Here is a 21,755-nt window from a genome sequence, read left to right as displayed (position 1 = left end):
GGCATCACAATTGGTTGAGAATTCAGGCAGTCCAAAAGGCACTGAGCAGCGGAAACTGTGGGTTTGAAAATAAATGCGGGGATTTAAAATGGCCACCCATTTGAAATGAAAAGCAAATTCTGCAAGCAAAATCTGCCCCACTGTATGACCAGTTGTGCTTAGAGCATACACAGAGAATGTGTGAAGTGTGGATGCAATAGCACGCAGGGGTCAGTGGATGAAGATATGTTAAGGTGCTGAACCCAAGCAGAGAATCAAATTTGTTTCTGAAGAAAGTGAAAATTGCAGCTAGCAAGTGCTGAGTGTAAAGTCTGCCCCGTCGGGTTTGAAAGTATTGCTGTGCTGTGTAAAGGAAATAGCGCCTCCAAGAGGTCAAGATGAAGAATACACCTGAAGGTAGAAAATGGAGGATACAATGTGTTTTATGTGTAATGTGCCTGGCCACACAAAACAATGTCCTTTCAAGAATGGGTATGCCGGCGTGGTCCCGCAAAAGGAACCACACAAGAAATGTTTATGGTGTGAAAAGCTGAACCATACCAAACACTGTCCCTTCAGGCTGTATGAGGATGATGATGATGACGATGATTATGATGATGAGGAGGAATCCTATGGGGCCCCGCAAAAAGGACAGCCTCCGTTTTCAGAAGAAGCTCCAGAAAATGTTTACCCCTTGTGTTCAGGAAGGCGTGGGTCAGAAAAAATCAGAGATGAGCCCCAGCCCAGAGCGTTTGGCACAGTAGTTACAGAAATGACGACTAGCCTTGGGATGACAAAGGCTACCGCTACCGCCATATACAGAAAGCCGAGCGAATCAGAGAAAACAAGTACTGACTGGGAACTATACTATGAGATGTCCCAGAAAGATGTGCAAAACTTCATCACAGAGTTAGAAGTTTCTCAGCAAGAGGCTCAAGCGCTCAAAGCAGAGCTTGGTAAAGTAAAAAAAAATTGAAGTGCAAGAAGCACTGGAGAGTACAGAAAGAAGGCTGCATAAAGAACGTGTCTCCCTGGAGCAGCACACCCAAGTAGAGCAAAAACTGCAGAGCCAGTTGCAAGAGCTGAGTCTGAGTCTGCAAGAGGCCAGGGTGAAACAGGTAGATGCTGAGGAGATGCGGCGAAGGCTACAGAAGGAAAGTTTCCAGGCTTTTCACAAAGTAGAAGTGCTACAAGAACGGCTGAGTACCCAGTATGTCCCACAGAGCAGCGTTAGGAGCTGAAGACCACACTGAGCATCGCTGGAGGCGGGGCTTAGATGCCAGGTGACTCTGTATGAGAGGGAGCGGGAAAAGGTCCAGAAACTGGAGCAAGAGATGGAGAAGCAGAGAGGCTGCTCCATCCCTATGAGTTAGTACGTCAAGGAGAAAGAGGCCTTGAAAACAGAAGCAGCGGCGATCCTAGCAACAAAAACTGCATAGCTCCAAAAGATGAAGGAGGGGCTGATGCAAACCCAGAGCAAGCACCAGTAAGAGGTGAAGGCCCTGAGAGGGAACTTGCAGGATCAAACTGAAGAACTGCAGATGCAGATTGCTGACGCAAGATACAGCTCGCCGAGAGGGAGGAGGTGTCTGTCCGTCATGTGGCTTGCCTGACATTACGCTATGAAACCGAGATGGCCGATTCCCGCAAGGTGCTGGACTACACGACCAATGAGAGGGCCCGACTGCAGCTGAAGCTGGACAATGTCCAGGAGGAGTACCAACAGCTGCAGGCCAGAAATGGAAAAAGGGAAGCCGGTTTAAGCCTTGTGCTGAATCAGCTGACCGATGTGGAATCGCGACTCAACACTAAAGAAGCTGAACTGGCAGCTGCTCTGAGTGGAAAAAGAAATGCAGAAGGACAACTTCAAGGACTGAGGAATGACCTGAAGGACCTGAAGTCTGAGCGTGACCTGGGCGAGGCAGTCCAAGCCCTAAAGACTGAGTGTGACGCTATGTTGGACTCTACTGCTGCCCAGCAGGAGGTTTCTCAGCTGAAGTTGGAGAAAAAGGTATTGGCCGACCCAAGCGTCTGTATCCCACAGAAACTAATACCAGTGAAGACAAGGGTACAGTGAGAGCTGAGACACCGCTCAACTGCAAAACGAGGTTACAAATTTGGAACCACCTGAGCAAGTGAGGCCCTCAAGGAAGCGTGACTGCAATACCGTTGCAGTACTATAGTCTACTTTCCACAAGACACGGAATGAGAAGACAAAGTTGCGATGTAGTAGCACAGTAAGAAGCCAATTGTACTACAGTACCTTTGGGACCCAAAGTGGATTCCTTGCCATAAGGGCAGCCACTGTGAAGAGACAGTCGCGAATGGGACGGAAGTGTGTCCGTGATCATAAGATGAGAAAGAACTCACAGATTGTCCAGCGACACTCCCAACGGAGTAAGTTAAGGAGTCAAGAAAGGAAAGCCCAAGCCTACGAGTCTGCCGACTGTAATAGAGAGGCATCATGGGGTGCACTTGGGGTTAATAAGAATCCCGCCCAAGTTTAAGTACTGAAGATAAATGGTGTGGAACCCAACACTGAAGGTAAGCTAATGGAGAAAGGTCCAAAAGCCAGCACCGCTATATCGGAGTTGTTGTCTTCACAAGAGAAGGTCAAACCGTCACTGGCGAGTGAACGCAATGAGCTGACCGAGGTCAAAGCTCTTCAACAGGGTAAGGGAGACTCTGAACACAAGAGGAAGAAGACAGTTACATCTTCAGGATAGCACATCAAGGCACAGAGCGGCATCGAGTCCTGGCAGAGAGAGCTAATACTCCGCAGGATGCTCAGGAACCTTTGCAAGAAGGGACACTACAAAAGCGGAGCTTCAACCTTAAACTCAAACTGAAACAAGACACAGAGGTAGCGAGGTACCAGTCTGCAGGCCCAGAAGGCCTAGAACTTGCCCTGAAGGAAAGGCTTTTCACCTGGAAGGCAAGGAAAAAGAAGAGGTGGATGTCAGACATCTCTGACAAAGAGGCTGGTGCACGGAATAGTGCACAGGCCACTCACAGGACAATGTTTCGCTGGGGTGAGGGATATGTGATGCCATCACGGTTCTCTAGGTGCTGGAATAGGGCAGCTATAGGACTTTTTCAACACACAGAGTTAATCTTACCTAGAAAAAAGCAGCAGCTGAAGCTAATCAGCCTGGTCTGAATTAACTGAATGAGGAAGTGTTTTAAAAGACACAGGAAGCTGCCAGACAGAGAGACTGTTTTCCCCAGAGAATGGGGGAGATAGAAGTGCTCCCCAGCTGCGGAAGCTGGTAAAGAGGACCTATAGATGAGTTTCTCTCGGCTCAACATGGGGCTGAGTTCCCCTAGGAAGGAAGGACGATGAGGCCATGCTGAAGCAGCCAAAAGGACTAAGATAAACACAATACTTTATTATTGTGTGCAGAGGCTGTATACTTTGTTGCCTATGCCAGGGCATGTTTTGGGGGTGGGAATCAGCTTAGCTGGACATCCAACTAGTGAGGGAGAAAGCTACGGTGTAGTTAGCTTTCCCTAAAGGGAATAGGTGTTCTTTTTATGTTTTGTTTGGACTTAAAGGAACGGTGGGCCTAATGATGTATGATTTCATCCCTGTAAATAAATCCCATAGATACAAATACAGTTTCCGGCCTTAAATTGGGATAAAAGAGACTGCAACGTGATGTGGGCATCACAAAGTGTATAAGGTGTGTGTATCTGGTATGCATGTGTATAAGGTGTGTATAGCATACGTATGTGTGTATGGTGCATGTGCATAAGGTTTGTGTAGCATGCGTATGTGTGTATGGTGCGTGTAGCATGCGTATGTGTATAAGGTGTGTGTATCTGGTATGCATGGATCTGTGTTTGGTGTGTGCATGCATGTATATAAAGTGCATGTATCTGGTATGCATGCACACACCACACTCAGATCCATGCATGTGTATAAGGTACGTGTATCTGGTATGCATGGATCTGTGTATGGTATGCATTAGGCAGGGTAGATTAGTAGCCCAGGGGATACCTGGCTACACATAATAAAAACACCCCCCTCCTCCCCAATACATAATAAATACAACCCCCCTCCCCAATACACAATAAATACATCCCCCCATCCCCAATACATAATAAATACCCCGACTTAGCTTGGTCTCAGTCCGGGATCTGGTGGTTGTTGGCAGGTCAGCGGCCGGACAAAGCAGTTGCCACTGGGTCAGCAGCTCTCCCCTGCTGCTGGCTTCTCACACTCTGTCCCACGTGGAGCTTCCAACGTCACTCTGTTCCGGCGAGGGAGAGAAACATGTAGCAGGGGAGAGCTGGGCCTGGCGGCAATTGCTTTAAGCGACCACTGGCCGTCAGCAACCATCGGGTCCCGGTCTGTCCCCCCGTCGGCCAAAGCATACCACAGGAAGAGCAGGCCCCCGGGCTTCGCCCAGGCTGCCCGGGCTATAGCTACGCCCCTGGTTCCTATCACACATGCACACCACATGCACACCATGCATGCTTTATATATATGCACACTCATAACTTACATGCACAATATACATACAGATGTAAAACATTTTATTGCACCCAAAGGCATGTTGTGGCAGGTGCAAGACCATGTTTGTCCTGCTGCAAGACACCAGCGGGAGTAATACCACAATGAGCTCAGCTGCACTCAACCCTGCTCTTCAACGGCCCGAATATTTGAAACCTGACTGACCCGAGGGGCAATTGTCCTCTGGCCCCCAAGCCAGCCTCCCTCTGCTTACGGGCCGATCACAGACACCACATTTGGTGCCGGGCCTGGCCTTAGTGGGTCTTGAACACTCGGAGGGGTTGATGTTGTGTTATTGCGCTTCCTCCTCATCACACTGTAGAAAGGAGGGGACACGTGGACACTTGGTACACCCAGAAGTTGAGGTGTGTTCATCAATCAGTATCCTCCTCTTCACTGCCATTGTGTAACGTCAGCCACTGAGGATCGGCCCCATGGTGATTACCGAGCCCAGCAGACTCTAATGCCCGTCCGTAAACACCACAATATCACTTACGTCCAACTCAAACGCCAATAGGCTAATGGTGTATTTCTGTGTCTGTTCCCTCTTTACGGTATTTTCATTAACAAATGTAAAGGGAAATACTGCATTGATTGTATTATTAAACTTTACTTAAGGTCTTCGCACATGTTTTCATTTTCCAGAAGCACAGATACTAAGTGGTACACTTAAGATCACAAACGGGAACTTCACAAAGAATTTACTCAACTCCAGTTCCACAGAATATGTAGAATTTGTACGGAAGTTTATTGAAGAGGTAAGCTGCGAATAATGTGACCTTCCAGTTCTGTTAATCGGATAGTAAGAGTATTATATGATACTCCTGCAGCCTCCAGATCGGGTGAACAATCCTTTCCCTTGGCCAGAATTAGAATAGTCTGTTCCATATTTAAATTGGACAAATCAAATCCCTGTAACATTGATACCAAAACTACAAAGTCTTTTCAGAACTTTTGCCATTGGGGCCATTACAGAGTCTGTTCGGGCCACAACCGTACATAACGTATTTCCTTCAACTCTATACAAGTCACTCAATGAAAGAGTTAATGTCGTAAACACTCTTCAATGCCTTCCCCTGGCTGCAGCCTTAGATATACAGGTATATATTCGCTAATGCCCGACCTCTTTTTCAACTACTTCTCTACAGAAAAGTCTAAATATTGATTTACAGGGTTTTTTGGATGTTACTTGTATGTTTTAATAGAACTTACAATCAATCTAATGATCCCTTTTGGTGCCCCTGGGAGAGAAAGGGTTAACCAAGATGCTTAAGAATATTTTTTATGTAAAAAGTCCTTACCCGACTACAAAGCAGTTTACATCATCTTAGAGAATATGTTGGTGGTGCTCAGTCTTTCATACCTGTGTAACATGGTATGTCCCATAATACCTCTCTTTCCCTCATAGTATATCTGCTATGTAAGTCCTGTTAGCTCCAGGCAGTAACAGGTTAATCTATGGGCCAGTGACTCCCCTTTTCTCCACTTGTAAAGTGAAGGAAGTAAGGTGGTGACTCATGGCCTGGTACAGCCTATCAGTGATAGGTACAGTCCATGAGCCCACCTCTTCCTGATGTTAACCAATGGGTGTTGCAAAAGTTAGTTGAGTCTTGCTCTTCCTGGCGAGGAGAGAGCATGGGCTGTCAGACTTTCCCATCGCGTGGATGAGCTGGCCCACTCTAGGCCTAAGGGCCTAGAGACCACCAAGACTCAAGACAGAACACTATCAGGGCAGCACCATCCAGAAGTCCTGGGACTTTGGACAGTCTTCACTAAGCTGTGTGAAGAGCTGCTGCAGCATGGTTAATAAAGATACCTGTTCACTATGCCTCTGTCTGGGTGTCAGTTCCTGGGCAGGAGGGGTAAGGAGTGCAGTGGTGGGAACTGATATCCTACATCCTAGGATCCCATCACAGCTGAAGGCGCTGTACCACGAAACGAAGTTCAAGTAAGAGATCATAAGCCCTTCCTGTTGCCCCTTACCATCGCGGCTACTCAGTTCTCCTGACCTCACAGGTTTGCATCAGCACCATACTTACACAAACCATGTAGCAGCATGTAAATCTCCCAGAGGAGGGGGGAAACAGGGCTACACCTGTATGCGGCTGGATTCGTGCAGGGTCGGGCTGAATGCAAATAGATATTGTTATCAAAACAAGGAGCTTTATTACCTTCCTTTAATTAGTTCTCCACAAATAATACAAATTCATATTGGACATACGGGTTACAAATAATATGGTTGCTTGTTATTCTTCCCAGCTTGCTCTCACTACTAGCCTAGGTAAGGTGACCAGACATTCCAGCTTAGCCGGGACAGTCCTGTTTTCCCCCCCCTCTGTCCCGGTGTCCAGAGTTCTAACTAAATGTTTTCTATCTAAAGACCGGCAAGTGCCAATCGCTCATGCGCGGCCGTTAAGGGCCGATTGTACATGCGCTGCTGACAAGAGTCGATCGCGCATACGCGGCTGGCAAGCAACGATGGTACATGTGCTGCCAGCAAGTGACGATCGCACAATTGCTGGCCACGCATGCGTATTGGGTGCATGGCAGGCCGTCTATGCGTGATAGGCTCTCACGGTTCGCAGATGTACGCACACGCGCTTGCCGTTTGGCCATGTGCGGTCGACGCTCCCGCATGCGCAGCATTTGTTCCCGCTTGTCGCAGGAAAAATATGGCCACTCGAACCCTTCGGAGGTACTACTCTTCTTCATATTATCTCCTCTGCAACTCTCACTCATGCACCGGAGTCGTGGGATTCTCTTAGTATCTCGGTCCTGATGGCAGTATGCTTTCCATCTACAGGGACCTTTGATAGGAAGCTGTGTACTCTCCTGTCCTAGTTCGGAGTCTAGCTTGTATGTAAGACACGCCTAAAGGGCTGATGCATTGTGGAACAATAGCATCCTTGTTATGAGGACCCATTAGGGCCTCCAGATTGTTCCTTTCCAGAGCTGAGAACCCATGGTTTGGTCTATAATCTGGGCTCTAGCTAATTAGGGCACGTTCGCCTAACTAAAGAAAATAAGAGGACACATCTTTACTACACTTACTATACACTTAAACAGGACTTACATATAACTGTGAGGCTTCTCCACTTACGTCTCTCCAGGACACCTGATTCTAGAAATTTGTGTCTTGCTATTTGTACTTTAGTGCAGGGGTGCGCAAAGTGGGGGTTGCAAGATTTTCTGTGGGGGGAGAGGTGCGGCGCTCACAGAGGCCACGCGCTTTTCCTCAAAGCATTTAAATAAAATGACGGAGATTGCTCAAAATTCCTCCTTAAGTCCCTTACCTTGTCTCCGGCGACTTCTGGCAATGCGACGTCAAATGACGCAGCTGGGTCACATGACGTCCTCATGTCAGAAACGCAGAAGACAAGGTAAGGAGGGGGGATGAGGGGTACGAGCAGGAGGGGAGAGCAGGCAGGGGGGCGCAGAGGAAAAAGTTTGCACACCTCTGCTTAGTGGCAGTGCTGATATTAGTCCGGTTCGCAGTACCGGTATAACAATAAGTGCTGATACTGTGTACCGGTAAGAAAACTAAACTCTCTCCCCCTGTCTCTCTCTACCTGCCTTCTCTCCTGCCTCTCCCTCCACCTCTCTTGCAGAAATCAGCTCCAGTCAGTGACATTGGATGCCCTAATATGGGCATATCCATATCAGGGTATCCACGTCCCTGACCGGAGTCGGCTTCTGATTGGGAGAGAAGACGGAGGGAGAGGAGACAGAGAGTGGCTCACCGGAAACAGTAGCCAGGCAGTCACTGCATTCTCTCCTGCCTCCTGACGTCGCCTCCTGTGGGTGCCACCTGTCGGGTTAAACTTCTGTCTGATTGCCCCAAGGTGTGTGGGTGTGTGAGGAAGGGGGGAAGCGGAAGCAGAGGGGAGAGCAAGGGGGGCGGGGGGTGAGAGAGGCGAGAATAGGGAAGGGAAGTATAAGGGGGTGGGTGAGAGGGCTCCTTAAAATGCATCTGATCTCTGACACTATTAGAGAGGGTTGGGGTTCGTTACAATGCATCTGATCTCAGACGCTCTATTAGAGTGTTGGGGTTCCTCAGAATGTCACAATCTAATTATAGGCTTCCTTAATCAAAAAAAAGTTTTAAACACTGCCCTAACCCGTTAACTACATCAGGGGGGCGCAAAGTTTTTTCACTGCGCCCCCCTGCCGACAGTCTCCTCACTCCCGTGCCCCCCCTCATCCCCACTTACCTCCACTCCGGCATCCTGACGTCATGTTGCCATAGCGACGCGGGAAGGAAGCCGCCGGAGCCAAGGTAAGTAAAGGCTTACAGAGGCCCTGCAGCTCCCCCCGGCACTTAAACCCATCGCCCAACCCCCCGAAGACAGTCTCGCACCCCCCCTGGTGGTCGCGCCCCCCAGTTTGCGCACCGCTGAACTACGTAGTAGTAGTCCCACTGAAAGGGGGGTGGGGGGAATTCATATATTTACGTTATCCTTATCAGATCCAGACAGAAGGACGTGCTACTTTAACATGCATTCTCCTATGTTTCTAATTCTTGTATTTTCCTTCTCTCTACACAGGTTAAAAAATCATTGTGCAAGAAAGTTGCTGGTGATACTCTGACGGTGGAGGTACAATCTCTGAGTGCCGGGAGCATCATTGTGCAGTTCCTTTTAAAAATCCCCGACTCAAACACTCCAATCAACATCACAGCGTCCTCTTTCTCCTCTGTAAACGAGAGCGGTTCTTTCGTCATTGACCCAAAAAGTATTTTAATTGCAGGTAACCTCTCCCCCCCTCCCCACCCCAAGAAATATTTGCAAACCCTGCGAATGCTGCAGGTTTTTTTTTTATTTTTTATTAATCTGATAATGTGAGCAATTTCAGTAAAACATGACGAGGGTTTCAGAAAATACTTCGTAAATCACAAACACGTTTGCGTTGCAGAATCCAGTCACTATATCGGGGTCAGGGGGGCACTAGATTCGTTTTACAGATCAACATTAAAGGTGCAGACCAAGGCTGGAGAGGAGAGTCTTTGCCTGCAGACGGCACACGGAGAACCAGTGTATCTGCATGTGTTGAACAATGAGGAAATGATCAAATGTCCACTTTATCTTTACTGTGGTCAGTGTAAGATTTCCCATTAAGCCCGGGCCTAAGGAGGCAAAATTGTGGGGGGTATGGGGGCAAAAATTTCCGCCCCCAAATAATTTTGCTGCGCTGGCAGGTCTATCGGACCTAATGGGAAGCTACTTGCCTGTGACGGCCGCCTCCTTTCTGCCGCCCTCCTGCTCCTTTGGAATCCCGGCATCAAATGACGCTGCGGACGCCCCCACCGTGACGTCGCACGGCGTCTCATTGCCAGGGCATCGCGACGTCAAGACGTTGTGTTTCTATGGCAATGCGCCACCGTACGTTGGTGACGTCGCGGCGTAATTTGACGCCGGGATTCCAGAGGAGCAGGAGGCGGCCGACACAGGCAAGTGCCAGGGGCGGCAAATTTGGAAATGCGCCGCTGACTGTGGTGCAAAATAGTTTTACAATTCAGTAAAGGCACATTCAACCCTTTGGCACCCAACCAGCCCGCATGCTACTGTGTAGGATGAGTTGTAGGCCTGACAAGGAAAGGTATTTAATAATAATAGCACGTTCTTGTATAGCGCTGCTAGTTGTACACAGCGCTTTACAGAGACATTTGCAGGCGCAGGTCGCTGCCCCGTGGAGCTTACAATCTATTTTTTGGTGCCTGAGTCATAGGGAGATAAAGTGACTTGTCCAAGGTCACAAGGAGCGACACCGGGATTTGAACCAGGCTTCAAACTCAATGCCAGCCAGTGTCTTTACTCACTGAGCCGCTCCCTCTCACAAACACCACTATTCATCAAAAACAGACATAATGTGAAAATCTGAATGTCCCTTTGGGGGTTATTCATTAAACTGTGATAGTTCCAATTGAGGAACGGTAGTAGTTTAATGAATAACTTATTTTGATTCCCTGAACATCACGCACCATACTAAATTGTATGCTCTTTATGGCAGGGATTAATTGTGTCAAAATGCTACTGTATATGCAGCGCTGCGTATACTTTCAGCTCTATGTAGAAGAAATAGGATTATATAGTATAAATCGGACATCAACCTTATTTTCTCTTTTCCAGTCTTACTAATTTGTTTATTTTGCTGTCTTCTTTGATTGCAGATTTTGACGAATGCTCATCACCTTCAGAGAATGACTGTGGTGTTAATGCAGAATGCAAAAACCTTGAGGTGTCCTACACCTGCCAATGCTATAAATCCTATGTCGATACAAACCCCACCAGGCCTGGAAGAAATTGTGAAGGTATTTTTTATTACTTTGTTGCACTGCTTGGGATCACTCTTAAGGGGTAATTCTACACCAGGGGTGGCCTACTACAGTCCTCAAGGGCCACCAACAGGCCAGGTATTATGGATATCCCTGCTTCAGCACAGGTGGCTCAATCAGTGGCTCAGTCATTGAATGAAACACCTGTACTGAAGCCGGGATAACCTGAAAACTTGACCTGTTTGTGGACCTTGAGGACTGGAGTTGGTCACTCCTGTTCTATACTGTCCGTATGGACTGTTTTTGGTCAAAAATATATATAAAATAGGCTGTTTATGGCAGGAAAGAAAAACATTAGTCAATTATGTTAATTAGTACAGTACTCGCAGAAAAGGTATGTTGCAATGTATTGGGTCTATGTATCAAGGCAAAACTTTTGGTACAAGAAACGGTGCAAGATGTATCAAAGAAACAAATTCCCATTGACAGCAATAGGATTATATTGTTGGTGCAATTGTTTTGCCCCAGAATTACGCCTTGTTGCGTATCCCGGGATTCACTAAGAGCCAATACAGCATATTGCACCGCAATCCCATGTTGCTGGCCATTGAGTTGAAGTAGTGGGATGCCACGTATCTGAACTTGTGGAATTTCTGCAAGAATCCCTTCTGTGTTTTCCTTGTATGGGCGAAGTCATTGAACGTCTGGTTTCTTGTATTACATTTTTTTGCAGGTGTAATTGAATATAGAACCACTCCTTATCCCACAGAACCAGGTAAGAAGGTGCAAGTGAGATTGTTTCCTGTCTTTTCTCTAATATTATGTGAGAACCTTCTTACATAGGTCACATTCTCCCCTTTCTAAAGAACAAACATTATGGGGCTTATGCAGAGAGGAGCGTGATTTGCTTTGAAAACGGCAATAACATAGCCACATATTTGGCATAAATTATGGCCGTATTCAGAAAGCGCATTTACCTTCTGTTAGCAGATAGTAGTAAAATTGCCAACGTTTTCTGGCGACCTGGAACACGCCATATTATAGGTCAGAATGGCGTGTTCCAGCGATTAGGTCCTTCTTGCATTGCACGCTATATTAGAATGGCGAGTTCCAGGTTCTCGCCACGAGTTTGGCGACTTTTACACCTCTGAAAAAATTTCTGGCCACTTTTAAAAATCGCGCCATTTTCTCCCGAGTTTAAGGATTTCTGGCTAGTTTTTTCGCCAGAAGATGGCGCTATTTCCTTATCTATGCTCTCTGCATAAGCCCCTATATCTGTAATCTGTCAAATTAATGTAATTCATAATATGTGGCGTAAAATATTGTTGCACACTGGGAAGTGAACACATTACCAATGAAAGGAAATCTATTTTTTTTAGACCCTATTTACAGTTGGCTGTATTACCCGGTACTGATGATTTAACAATGATTGTAAGCTCTTCAGAGCAGGGACTCATTTTCATAAATCTTACTTTTCTGTCTGAAGCACTTCTTCCCATAATGTTTTATTTGTATTATTTGTTATTGATATGATAATGTCACGTGTATTACTGCTGTGAAGCGCTATATATATTAATGACACGATATAATTAAAGATATATATATATAAATACAGACAACACTCATAGAAAGATGCATCCGTATTTTCTTCACAGATACAAATATACCATCATCATCCACTAAAAGCATGGCTCTAGACACAGGAAATGTGCACTTTGGTACAACCTCAGTGAATCAAACATTACATTCATCAACTATTGTGTACACAACCCATTTACCAACAGAAACCAGTGAACCAATAAAGCAAATTGCTGCTTTACAAGACCCGACACGTCTAGCAAATCGAACCATATTCAATGCAAATTCTTCAGGTGTCTTCACTATGAGCCCTGCTCCATGGAATACAACTACCATCTACACCTCCCCCAACACTGTTCCAGAATATGTCACAAATCACTCATCCACAGGAGGTTCAAACCCTGTCAGTGTCGCCAACACAGAGACCCCGAACAAAACTCAACCAGCGTCCTCTGTACTGGCATCTACCAGCGTCATTTTATCTGCTGTTACAATTACTTCTCCTGATGTACATACTGGTAAGTAGTCTTCCAAACGACCAATATTATGGGTCATAAGCAGTGATACGCCAAGACACGTTCCAGCGCTACAGTAGAAGACATGTTATGGCCCATTCATTTAAATGGGCCGTAAGATGTCTTCGGCTTCGAATGGTGTCTCTTGGAGTAGCGCTGCTTAGTAAACGTGGCCCCAATGTCGGAAACATTTGCTAGACGGTGCTATTCTGTAAGGCAACCAAGAAAAACCCACCAGGGGTTTGACAATCCTGCGCCACAGTTAGGGTGGAAGTTAGTTAAATATATAATCAATCTAGAACCTTAAGGGTGGTGCTAGCTGGGAATTCAACTTCAATGAACAATAGGAGGCGAAAGGGGAAAGATTTCCTTGTAGCTGCCCTCAAACCCCAACTAAAATAAAATATAACCTTTATTAATTGTACATTAAATACATCAGGTTCTCAATAAGATGAGGAAACAAACTTAAAAGCAATTAAAAATGTATGGAGCTAAGTGTGTGCACTAAGGTTGTGCAGTGGGCAAGAAGCTGCAGCCAAGAAATGTTCATACAGTACTTGGTTAAGCATCTGTCTGACTGGATTACCCAGGCTCCAGTGGTACCCACACCTGTCCCATGTCTGACCTTTCAGACTGACCCCTGCTTGGCATTTAGGTGTAAGGATGACTCATTACATTTCAGGATACACTTTTAATTTTTGCTGCAGCTTCTTGCCCCCTGCACAACCCTAGAGCACACACCTACCTCCATCTATTCTTAATTGCTTTTATGTTTGTTTCTGCATTTCTTCTTATGTGTATTGGTGTAGCCATGCCATCTGTGGCTACTAGTTTGCTTCCTTCCTGGCAGTAAGTCCTGGTGCAATCAGGTTGCCAGTAGTTGATATGGGGGTTTCCCCCCTCCTTGGTGCTGCACTTGAATGACTGCGGGAGGTGGTGACATCAGGCCTGGGCATGACCCATTATGAGACAGACCTGGTGCCCTCCTCCTGGCTGTACTTAAGGGCAGTACTGCGCCAAATTCGTGAGTGCCTTTCCCCACTTGAGGAAGGCAGGTCACACAATAGAGCGGCTGATATTGGGCCTTCTCCAGTCCTCTTCCCTCGGGGGGAGAGTGAGTGTGGACCATACCTCTGCCTCTGCTAGGGAGGTAGGGAAGAGCTTGGATGGCTGCGGGTGCCCTTGGCCTGTTGTGACAGTCCAGGGACCATCCTTCAGTGAAAGCTGTGAGACTGCATCGGCAGAAGCCTGCTGTTGCTCCTGTACTGTTCAGAAGAGTAATAAACTGTTCCTGTTTGCATATACCTCCTGCCTGGTGCGTGACCTTACTGGGGGGAGAGGTAATAAGTTCTACCATGGGAGATCACCTTCAGTTCCTGGAGCCTACCGCTGCACTGCTAAGGAGGTATGTGGGGTATGAACCCCAGAAGCCTAGTCCTGTGTCACCACTACAACCGGCGGACGACTCAGCCCTCCTGTTACCAGCAGGTATCATGCACCACACGACCAGTAATGGCCAAATCTCCCACTGGGTAGGGGAAACACCGTTACATTGAGAACCTTATGTATAATTAATTAAGGTTATATTTTATTTTGGGGTTGAGTGCAGCTACAAGGGAATCTTTCCCCTTTTGTCTCCTATTGTTCATTCTGTAAGACACTTTCAGGCGGAAGAAGACGCCTTAAAGCCAAATTCAGGTAAATAGGCAGTAAAATGTCCTTGAGCACTGGAAGCCATTAGTACAGAGCTGGCCAGCTCCAGTCCTCTGGTGCCACCAACAGGTCAAGTTTTTCTGGATATTCCTGCTTCAGCATAGGTGGCTTAATCAGTGACTCAGTCTTCAACTTCAGGTTCAGCACAGGTGACTCAATCAGTGGCTCAGTCTAAGCAGGGATATTCTGAAAACCTGAACTGTTGGTGGCCTTTGAGGACTAAAGTTGGCCACCCCTGGGCTAGTAAGTCAAATTCCTGTGACGTGCATCTACACATTTTGTCACCCCTTGTGGCATAGTTAAATGTTAGGAAATTCTTAATGACCTTTCTTACCCTTGAGGTATATTTGTTACACAGGAAGATTTACTCATATGGAGGTTTTTTTTGTGGTAGATAGAAATCTACTGTCTAGAAGAAACCACAGGCAAAAACTGATGCAATCTATTATAATATGTACACCCTGTAATGTATTATATAAGTTCACATATCCACTCTCCAAATGTAAAACTGGTTTGAGGGGAGTAAGAGAGGATTGAAGAAGCTTAATATATAGATGCTAAGAAACTTTGATTCAAAAGGTGCCTTAGCATCAGGGTAAGGATCTGATACATAGCCCAACAGAGAGACAGTGGGGTCTCTGCGATGCACAAGGAAAAGTAGAATGTTGCAAAATCTGATTACCTATAATCTTTAACACAGTCTTTATACCGTCTTCATTGTCCTTTTCTTTTGATCATAGGATCTTTTCCCAACTTTACATTGCCATCGACTCCAACCATATCAATAAGTCACTCTACGTTACAGAGCCATGCATCAACTAGTGCGTCTTTAACACCACATCCAAACCCCACTACTGAGACCCTGAAGCCCCATTCAAATGAGTTAAGTACTGATGTGACAACAACACTGATGTCCTCTGATATTCATATGTCGTTAAAAGAGGCAAGCAATGTGTTGTGTGAGGTGGGAACGATTGGCATTGCTATTCAGAGGACATATCTGAAGAAGAGGTCCATCACAGAATCCTCCCTGTATCTTGGGGCACAACGATGCAATGTAAGCAGCAGTAATGATTCTCATGTCCTACTCCGGGCAGATTGGAAGGAGTGTGGCATAGAAGTACATAGCGTAAGTACATTTATTCCCTTGCCTACCTGGGTATTTTTCTCTTCATGGCACTGCTGATAATGCAAAGAGTTGCAGATTCTTCCACTGGAGAACAATCGGGGAACTGGAATTAGAATGTTCCCTTTCTGTATGAGTGACTAGCTGGGGCCATGTATCACTGTAAGTAAAGCGGGAATAGGAGTGTGTTGTGATGCATTACTCTACTTTCTGCTTGTGCGCCAAGTGTGACAAAGTGTTTCCTACATTTGAGGCAAAATGTTAGGCAGACATGTTTACACCACATTAGACCCGACTGATTTTATTGACGCAAATACTTTATATAAAAAAAATGTGTGGCGATGCAGAGATTGATCTCTGTCATACAAGTCCTCCCTAACGTACCCTATTGCCATTCCTTAAATTGCAAACGGACTCGCATAGCCCAAATCTCGAAGGAAAGACCTCGATATATTGACACAAAGAGACGCAAGGTGAAAATGATGAAATGTGTGTCATTTTTGCTTAAAATTTGCCTTGATGCCCCATTGTGCCAGCAAAAACGTTATGTACAGCCCCCTGTATATTGTCAACACTATATAAGAAACGATATTAGATTATACAAGTCCTGCGTTGGAGAAAATTGCCTTTCCTGCAGGTTCTGATGCCATATTTGGTAAATAGAAGTAGGTACTGGTGTTGTGGAAAGTCCACGTAGAAAACAATACAGTACATTGTACAAATGAGGTGTACTGATTAGGAATAGTTATCGTGTGGTATGTAGCTGACTGTATGTATCTGCTTTCAGACTAAAACTCAAACTGTGGTAAACACAACACTTTATATTGTCCTGACTTCAACAGTTCTAAATGGGATCCATCCATCTGTTAAGAGCATAAGTTCAATTAGATGTGTGTTCCAAAATGATATCCTGGCGTCTTCTGGATACAATCCTGAAAGGTAAAGTCATAGATTACGAAGTCTTTAACGGCATGTTACAGTTAATTTCAGAGGACTGCCCTTAACTTTGAGTGAATTACTCAACTCAAGATCATTGTTACACATTTCGGGACAGCTTGTGTTTATAGGTCTTTACGTGTAGAATTCTTGTGATTTATTCCAGTCAAAGTTGTTTTTTTATTTGTAGGAAACATTCTATGTATAATTTGAAGTTTCTAATTTAATTTCTTTACTACTAGATTAGTGGTGCTCAACACCAGTGCACAAGTCCCCCCAACATGACAGGTTTTAAGGCTATCCGTGCTTCAGCCCAGGTGGCTCAATCAGTAGCCCAGTCAAAGCCTGCGCCACCTGTGCTGAAGCAGGGATATCCTTAAAACCTGACCGTGGGGTGTTTTGAGGACTGGAGTTGAGAGCCCCTGTACTGGATGGATCTGCAATAAGCTTTGTAACATGCAGAACCATGTTCTGGGTGATGTACTGGTCCCTGAGAAGTATCGATTCATCACAAACTCTACACTTTTAAATGGATCAAAAAGAGAGTGCTTCATAGCATGCACAGAGTTTTCAAAAACCTCACAGGTCCCTTCTTCATATGTGCGGTCTCTAACCTAAAACATGTTTTTGCATCCTACAGTAAGTACACCATTGTGTGAATGCAATGTAATAAGCTAGTTTTCTTCCCAGGATATTGATGATTCATTACACGTGCAGTTTGCATGAACATGGGGTATCTGGTCACAAACATAAAACAAGGGATGATAACCCCACTACACAAGTTCTCTCACTGGGTTTGTTAAAGAGTCAAGAAAGTATAAAACGTATATATTGCAGGAAAGGGAGTCCGACACAAAGACGCGTCTCTAAGTAGATTTTGTTTTATTTAAGCACAGCAGACAATTAGGGTTAATAGCATAGCCGTGCCTCAGTGTGATGAGAACATGAATCTCTGGTCTAGATAAACAATCTCTCCCAAAACACTCGTATATATAATTGAAAAAGTATAAACCCCACATCATACTCTCGTCATTCCGCTCATGCGTATTTATTACCCGACCCTGGCTTTCTTTATCTTCTCGGAGCAGTCTGCCATACCTTCTCCATCTTCTGCATTCCTTTGGTATAACATGCATAAGGGGGGATTTTTCTTTCCTTTCTATCCAGTGTCTGCAGCTAGTACCTAAATCATGTATCATGTCCGCTATGTTAAATAAAGGGTTACTATACCTACTATACTATACACTTACTATACCTAACTAGTACTATGTCGCCGCACCACTACTGGGATTTTAAAGATTTGACTGCAAATAATATCACACTGTATATTGTGTTTTGATTAATGAAACCTTATTATTTTAATTTTTTAACTGCTGAGCACACAGTCACTGGACTGACCATACAGATATATTGGGGCCTATGCTAGTTGCCTTCATAAACAAACTCACTGGGCCTGTTACGCCGCCAGCTTTTTCATTGTAGTTATCACGATGTGCAGAAAGACGTGATAATCGCCTCTCCCAAAAGGCCTCATTTGTCTACCTGCAGCGATCTACTGCGATCTGGTCAGCGCATATCTCCTGTAGAAAAATAGGGGAGGGCTATCTACTTAAATATAAACTCTATCATAGTGCTAGTGCATGTTTCAAAGTGCATTTCATATATATATGTATATATAATCAAAAAAGAATAGACTGTACCGTTATGTGGCTAACGAAACGCTTTTATTCTTGCGAGCTTTCGAGATACACTGATCTCTTCTTCCGGCGATGTTATAATGAATGAAGCTAAAAAGGGTGTTAAAACGTAAAAACAGTGCATACTGGAATGTGATCTGTGATGGAAGACAATCCCTCCCCCGTGCGGTTTTATGGTACTATATATATATATATATATATCCTGGATCTCCTCTTTCCTCTCCCATCGTACTTTCAGTGTCTCTTTTGCTAACACCTCCTCCTCTATCGATCTCTCTGTGGGGGTACCCCAGGGCTCTGTCCTGGGGCCTCTTCTCTTCTCTCTTTACACACTCTCTCTAGGTGACCTAATCACATCTTTTGGGTTTAAATATCACCTCTATGCTGACGACACAAAAATTTACCTTTCAACCCCTGACCTTACACCTGCTATACAGACCAAAGTTTCTGAATGCCTCTCTGGAATATCATCCTGGATGGCCATCCGCCGACTGAAACTTAACATGGCAAAAACAGAGCTCCTTATACTTCCTCCCAAACCTGGCCCTACTACCTCCTTCCACATTACTGTTGGAAATACGATCATTCACCCAGTAGCCCAAGCACGCTGCCTAGGGGTCACACTCGATTCCTCTCTCAAATTCTCCCCTCACATTCAAAACGTTTCTAAAACTTGTTGCTTTTTCCTCCGCAATATCACCTCTGTTACTCGTCTGCTAAAACTCTGACTCAGACCCTCATTCTTTCCCCTCTCGATTACTGCAACCTCCTGCTGTCCGCCCTCCCTGACTCTCACCTGTCTCCCCTACAATCTATACTAAACGCTGCTGCCAGAATCACTCTGCTCTTTCCTAAATTTGTCTCCGCGTCTCCCCTCCTGAAATCCCTCTCCTGGCTTCCGATCAAATCCCGCATCTCACACTCAATTCTCCTCCTCACTTTAAAAGCTTTACACTCCTCTGCCCCTCCTTACATCTCAGCCCTAATTTCTCGCTATGCACAATCCCAACTCTTGCGTTCTACTCAAGGATGTCTTCTTTCTACCCCCTTTGTATCTAAAGCTCTCTCCCACCTTAAGCCTTTCCCACTGACTGCCCCGCACCTCTGGAATGCCCTTCCCCTCAATACCCGACTAGCACCCTCTCTATCCACCTTTAAGACCCACCTTAAGACACACTTGCTTAAAGAAGCATATGAATAGCACTGTGGATAATCCTGGACACATGATACATAAAGCTTGGCCCCCTGCAGACGCACTTACTAGAATTCCCTCCTACTGTCTCTATACCTTCTCCTACCTACCAATTAGATTGTAAGCTCCTCGGAGCAGGGACTCCTCTTCCTTAATGTTACTCTTATGTCTGAAGCACTTATTCCCATGACCTGTTATTTATATTATTTGTTATTTATATGATTACAACATGTATTACTACTGTGAAGCGCTATGTATATTTATGGCGCTATATAAATAAAGACATACAATACTAGGTCCTTTAGGCTTGCTAACTCAATATAGTTCTTATGGAAATCCTTTTAGGAAGTGTTGGATGTGACTCATTTAAATTTACTTTGCATAACCATTTGCATATTTCCCAGGGTACCTCATGTGTATTCCTTTTTCAGCACAGGCACCCTGATAGAAATACAATATGCAGAATCTGATAAAAAAAAGATATAATTTGTGCATTTTATTTTATTTTTTAAAGAATATATTTATTACTGGGGCTTGTACTGTTAACATCAAATACTCCAAAATGTGTTTAGCACTGGATGTTACAAGCACCCCCAGTAAGGAAAGAGTCCAACACAAGCAATGTTGTACGTAATATAACACTTACACATATGATAGTGTTGTCATTTCCCTTTTAGGGATTTAACCATCTATGAAGATATACAAGGCGATGGAAGTTTTGTACCTGATTTTCAGATGTTTAATGGAGACCAGCCCATACCTAAGAACCAAACACTTTCTGCCAGAGACGACATAGTGATTAAAATTGGGATAAAGGAAGGTGGAAGTCAGTTTAAGGTGGTCATAACTGAATGCTGGGCCACACCGACTTCTAATGAAAAGGACCCTATATCATTTCTTATGATCAACAAAAGGTACAGAATTCAGAATCGAGCTATCTCTGATCATATCATCCATTGTTTCACCACAGTAACACACTGTATTGTTTCTTCGTAGGGATTTGTGGACTGGGCTTAATCAGTTTAGGATCGTGTGTCTCACTTTACGCAGATGTACCGTAGGAGGTCAATACCTATAATACGGTCTAAACCACAATGATTACCTAAACCTTTGTGATTAAGATTTTAAAAGTGTAGTGAATTGTTGTGGTAGTAAAACTAGATTATTTTGGATGTTGTCATGCATTTTATTTAAATTTGATAAGTGAGCATAAGCAGCAGCATACATACAATTTTGGAGGTACAAGAAGTCCTTTCCCCGAAGAGACAATACAACCTAATTTTGGGAAACAAATGCCAAAACCCTGCGCTCCTCCCAACTTGGCTTGCAATTTATCAGTGAAAGTGTACATTTTGACTCGAGTCTTGTGAAAGCGTTACTTTTTCACTTTGGTAGGAATCACTTCACTCAACCTAGTGATTTGGACAGCACTGGTTTAGCAGTCTCCGAAACACAGACAAATACGAGCTCGGGAAGCTAGGAGTCAGACAACAAGGCTGATTCCACATTTCAAGTTTTATTCAGTTGTGCCCCGACATTTATACAGAAAACCAAGGGCATGTTAATACATAACATATCATGTTTAACAATGTGAGAAATAACTAGTTTCTGTAGAGGTTATGTATCTATGTCTTTGGACAAAGCATTAGTAAATCATTACATCTTGCTTTTGTTTGGCCGGCAGTTTCTACTTCTACATTACAAAGAGAAATACAGGGAATGTCTATCAAGAGCATGCAGCTGTATTGTTTGGGACATGTTACTGCTCTTGTGCTATTGAGTAAAAGACAAACTGAAAACAACAGAAGTAAATAAAGATTACAACTAGCATAGTGAGTTAATTCTCTCAGTACTGGAACAGCTCATATAAGAAAGATAAAGCTAGCAGATTATATTCACCCTTTCAATCCCTGAGACTTGTAGAGCTGACATATAATTTTAACCCCTTCATCTTGTAACAAAGGAGCCATTCAGTTGCATTTTTTTGTTCAAAAAACGATTTAAGACTGCTAACCCTGTCAAAGAGTGCTAGGGTGTTAATTATACTTATTGTGGACAAAAGGTGTGAACTACAGTATGTTAAGAATAAAGTGATTCTCGCACAAAGATTGACACTAGAGAAGAACGTTCAGTTTTTGTCTTGGGATAGCTGAAAAACTGACTGCTGCTATACTGAGTGTAACAGATGTAACCCCTTGTCTCATGCAATGAACACACTCTCACAGCCCCCTG

At 44.7% G+C, this 21,755-nt stretch overlaps 1 protein-coding gene across 7 annotated transcripts in view; it reads left to right on the top strand.

The window, feature by feature from the left end:
• UMODL1 (uromodulin like 1) overlaps nucleotides 1-21,755 on the top strand; it is an 88,280-nt gene that overhangs the window by 50,090 nt on the left and 16,435 nt on the right. For 5 of the 7 annotated variants that reach the window (XM_075593675.1, XM_075593674.1, XM_075593677.1 and 2 more), the window contains 8 exons: nucleotides 5,141-5,253; nucleotides 9,040-9,241; nucleotides 10,662-10,802; nucleotides 11,500-11,541; nucleotides 12,422-12,862; nucleotides 15,313-15,701; nucleotides 16,486-16,637; nucleotides 20,201-20,437. In XM_075593675.1, the coding sequence (XP_075449790.1) occupies nucleotides 5,141-5,253; nucleotides 9,040-9,241; nucleotides 10,662-10,802; nucleotides 11,500-11,541; nucleotides 12,422-12,862; nucleotides 15,313-15,701; nucleotides 16,486-16,637; nucleotides 20,201-20,437 (1,717 nt within the window). The remainder of the gene's footprint in view (nucleotides 1-5,140; nucleotides 5,254-9,039; nucleotides 9,242-10,661; nucleotides 10,803-11,499; nucleotides 11,542-12,421; nucleotides 12,863-15,312; nucleotides 15,702-16,485; nucleotides 16,638-20,200; nucleotides 20,438-21,755) is intronic. The other 2 variants (XM_075593680.1, XM_075593676.1) reach the window with 2 other exon arrangements.

This window comes from Ascaphus truei, chromosome 3 (assembly GCF_040206685.1).
Source record: "Ascaphus truei isolate aAscTru1 chromosome 3, aAscTru1.hap1, whole genome shotgun sequence".
In the NCBI taxonomy this organism is placed as follows: domain Eukaryota; kingdom Metazoa; phylum Chordata; class Amphibia; order Anura; family Ascaphidae; genus Ascaphus; species Ascaphus truei.
The sequence above is the reverse complement of the archived record's forward strand: the minus strand, read 5'-3'. Positions and strand labels throughout refer to the sequence as shown.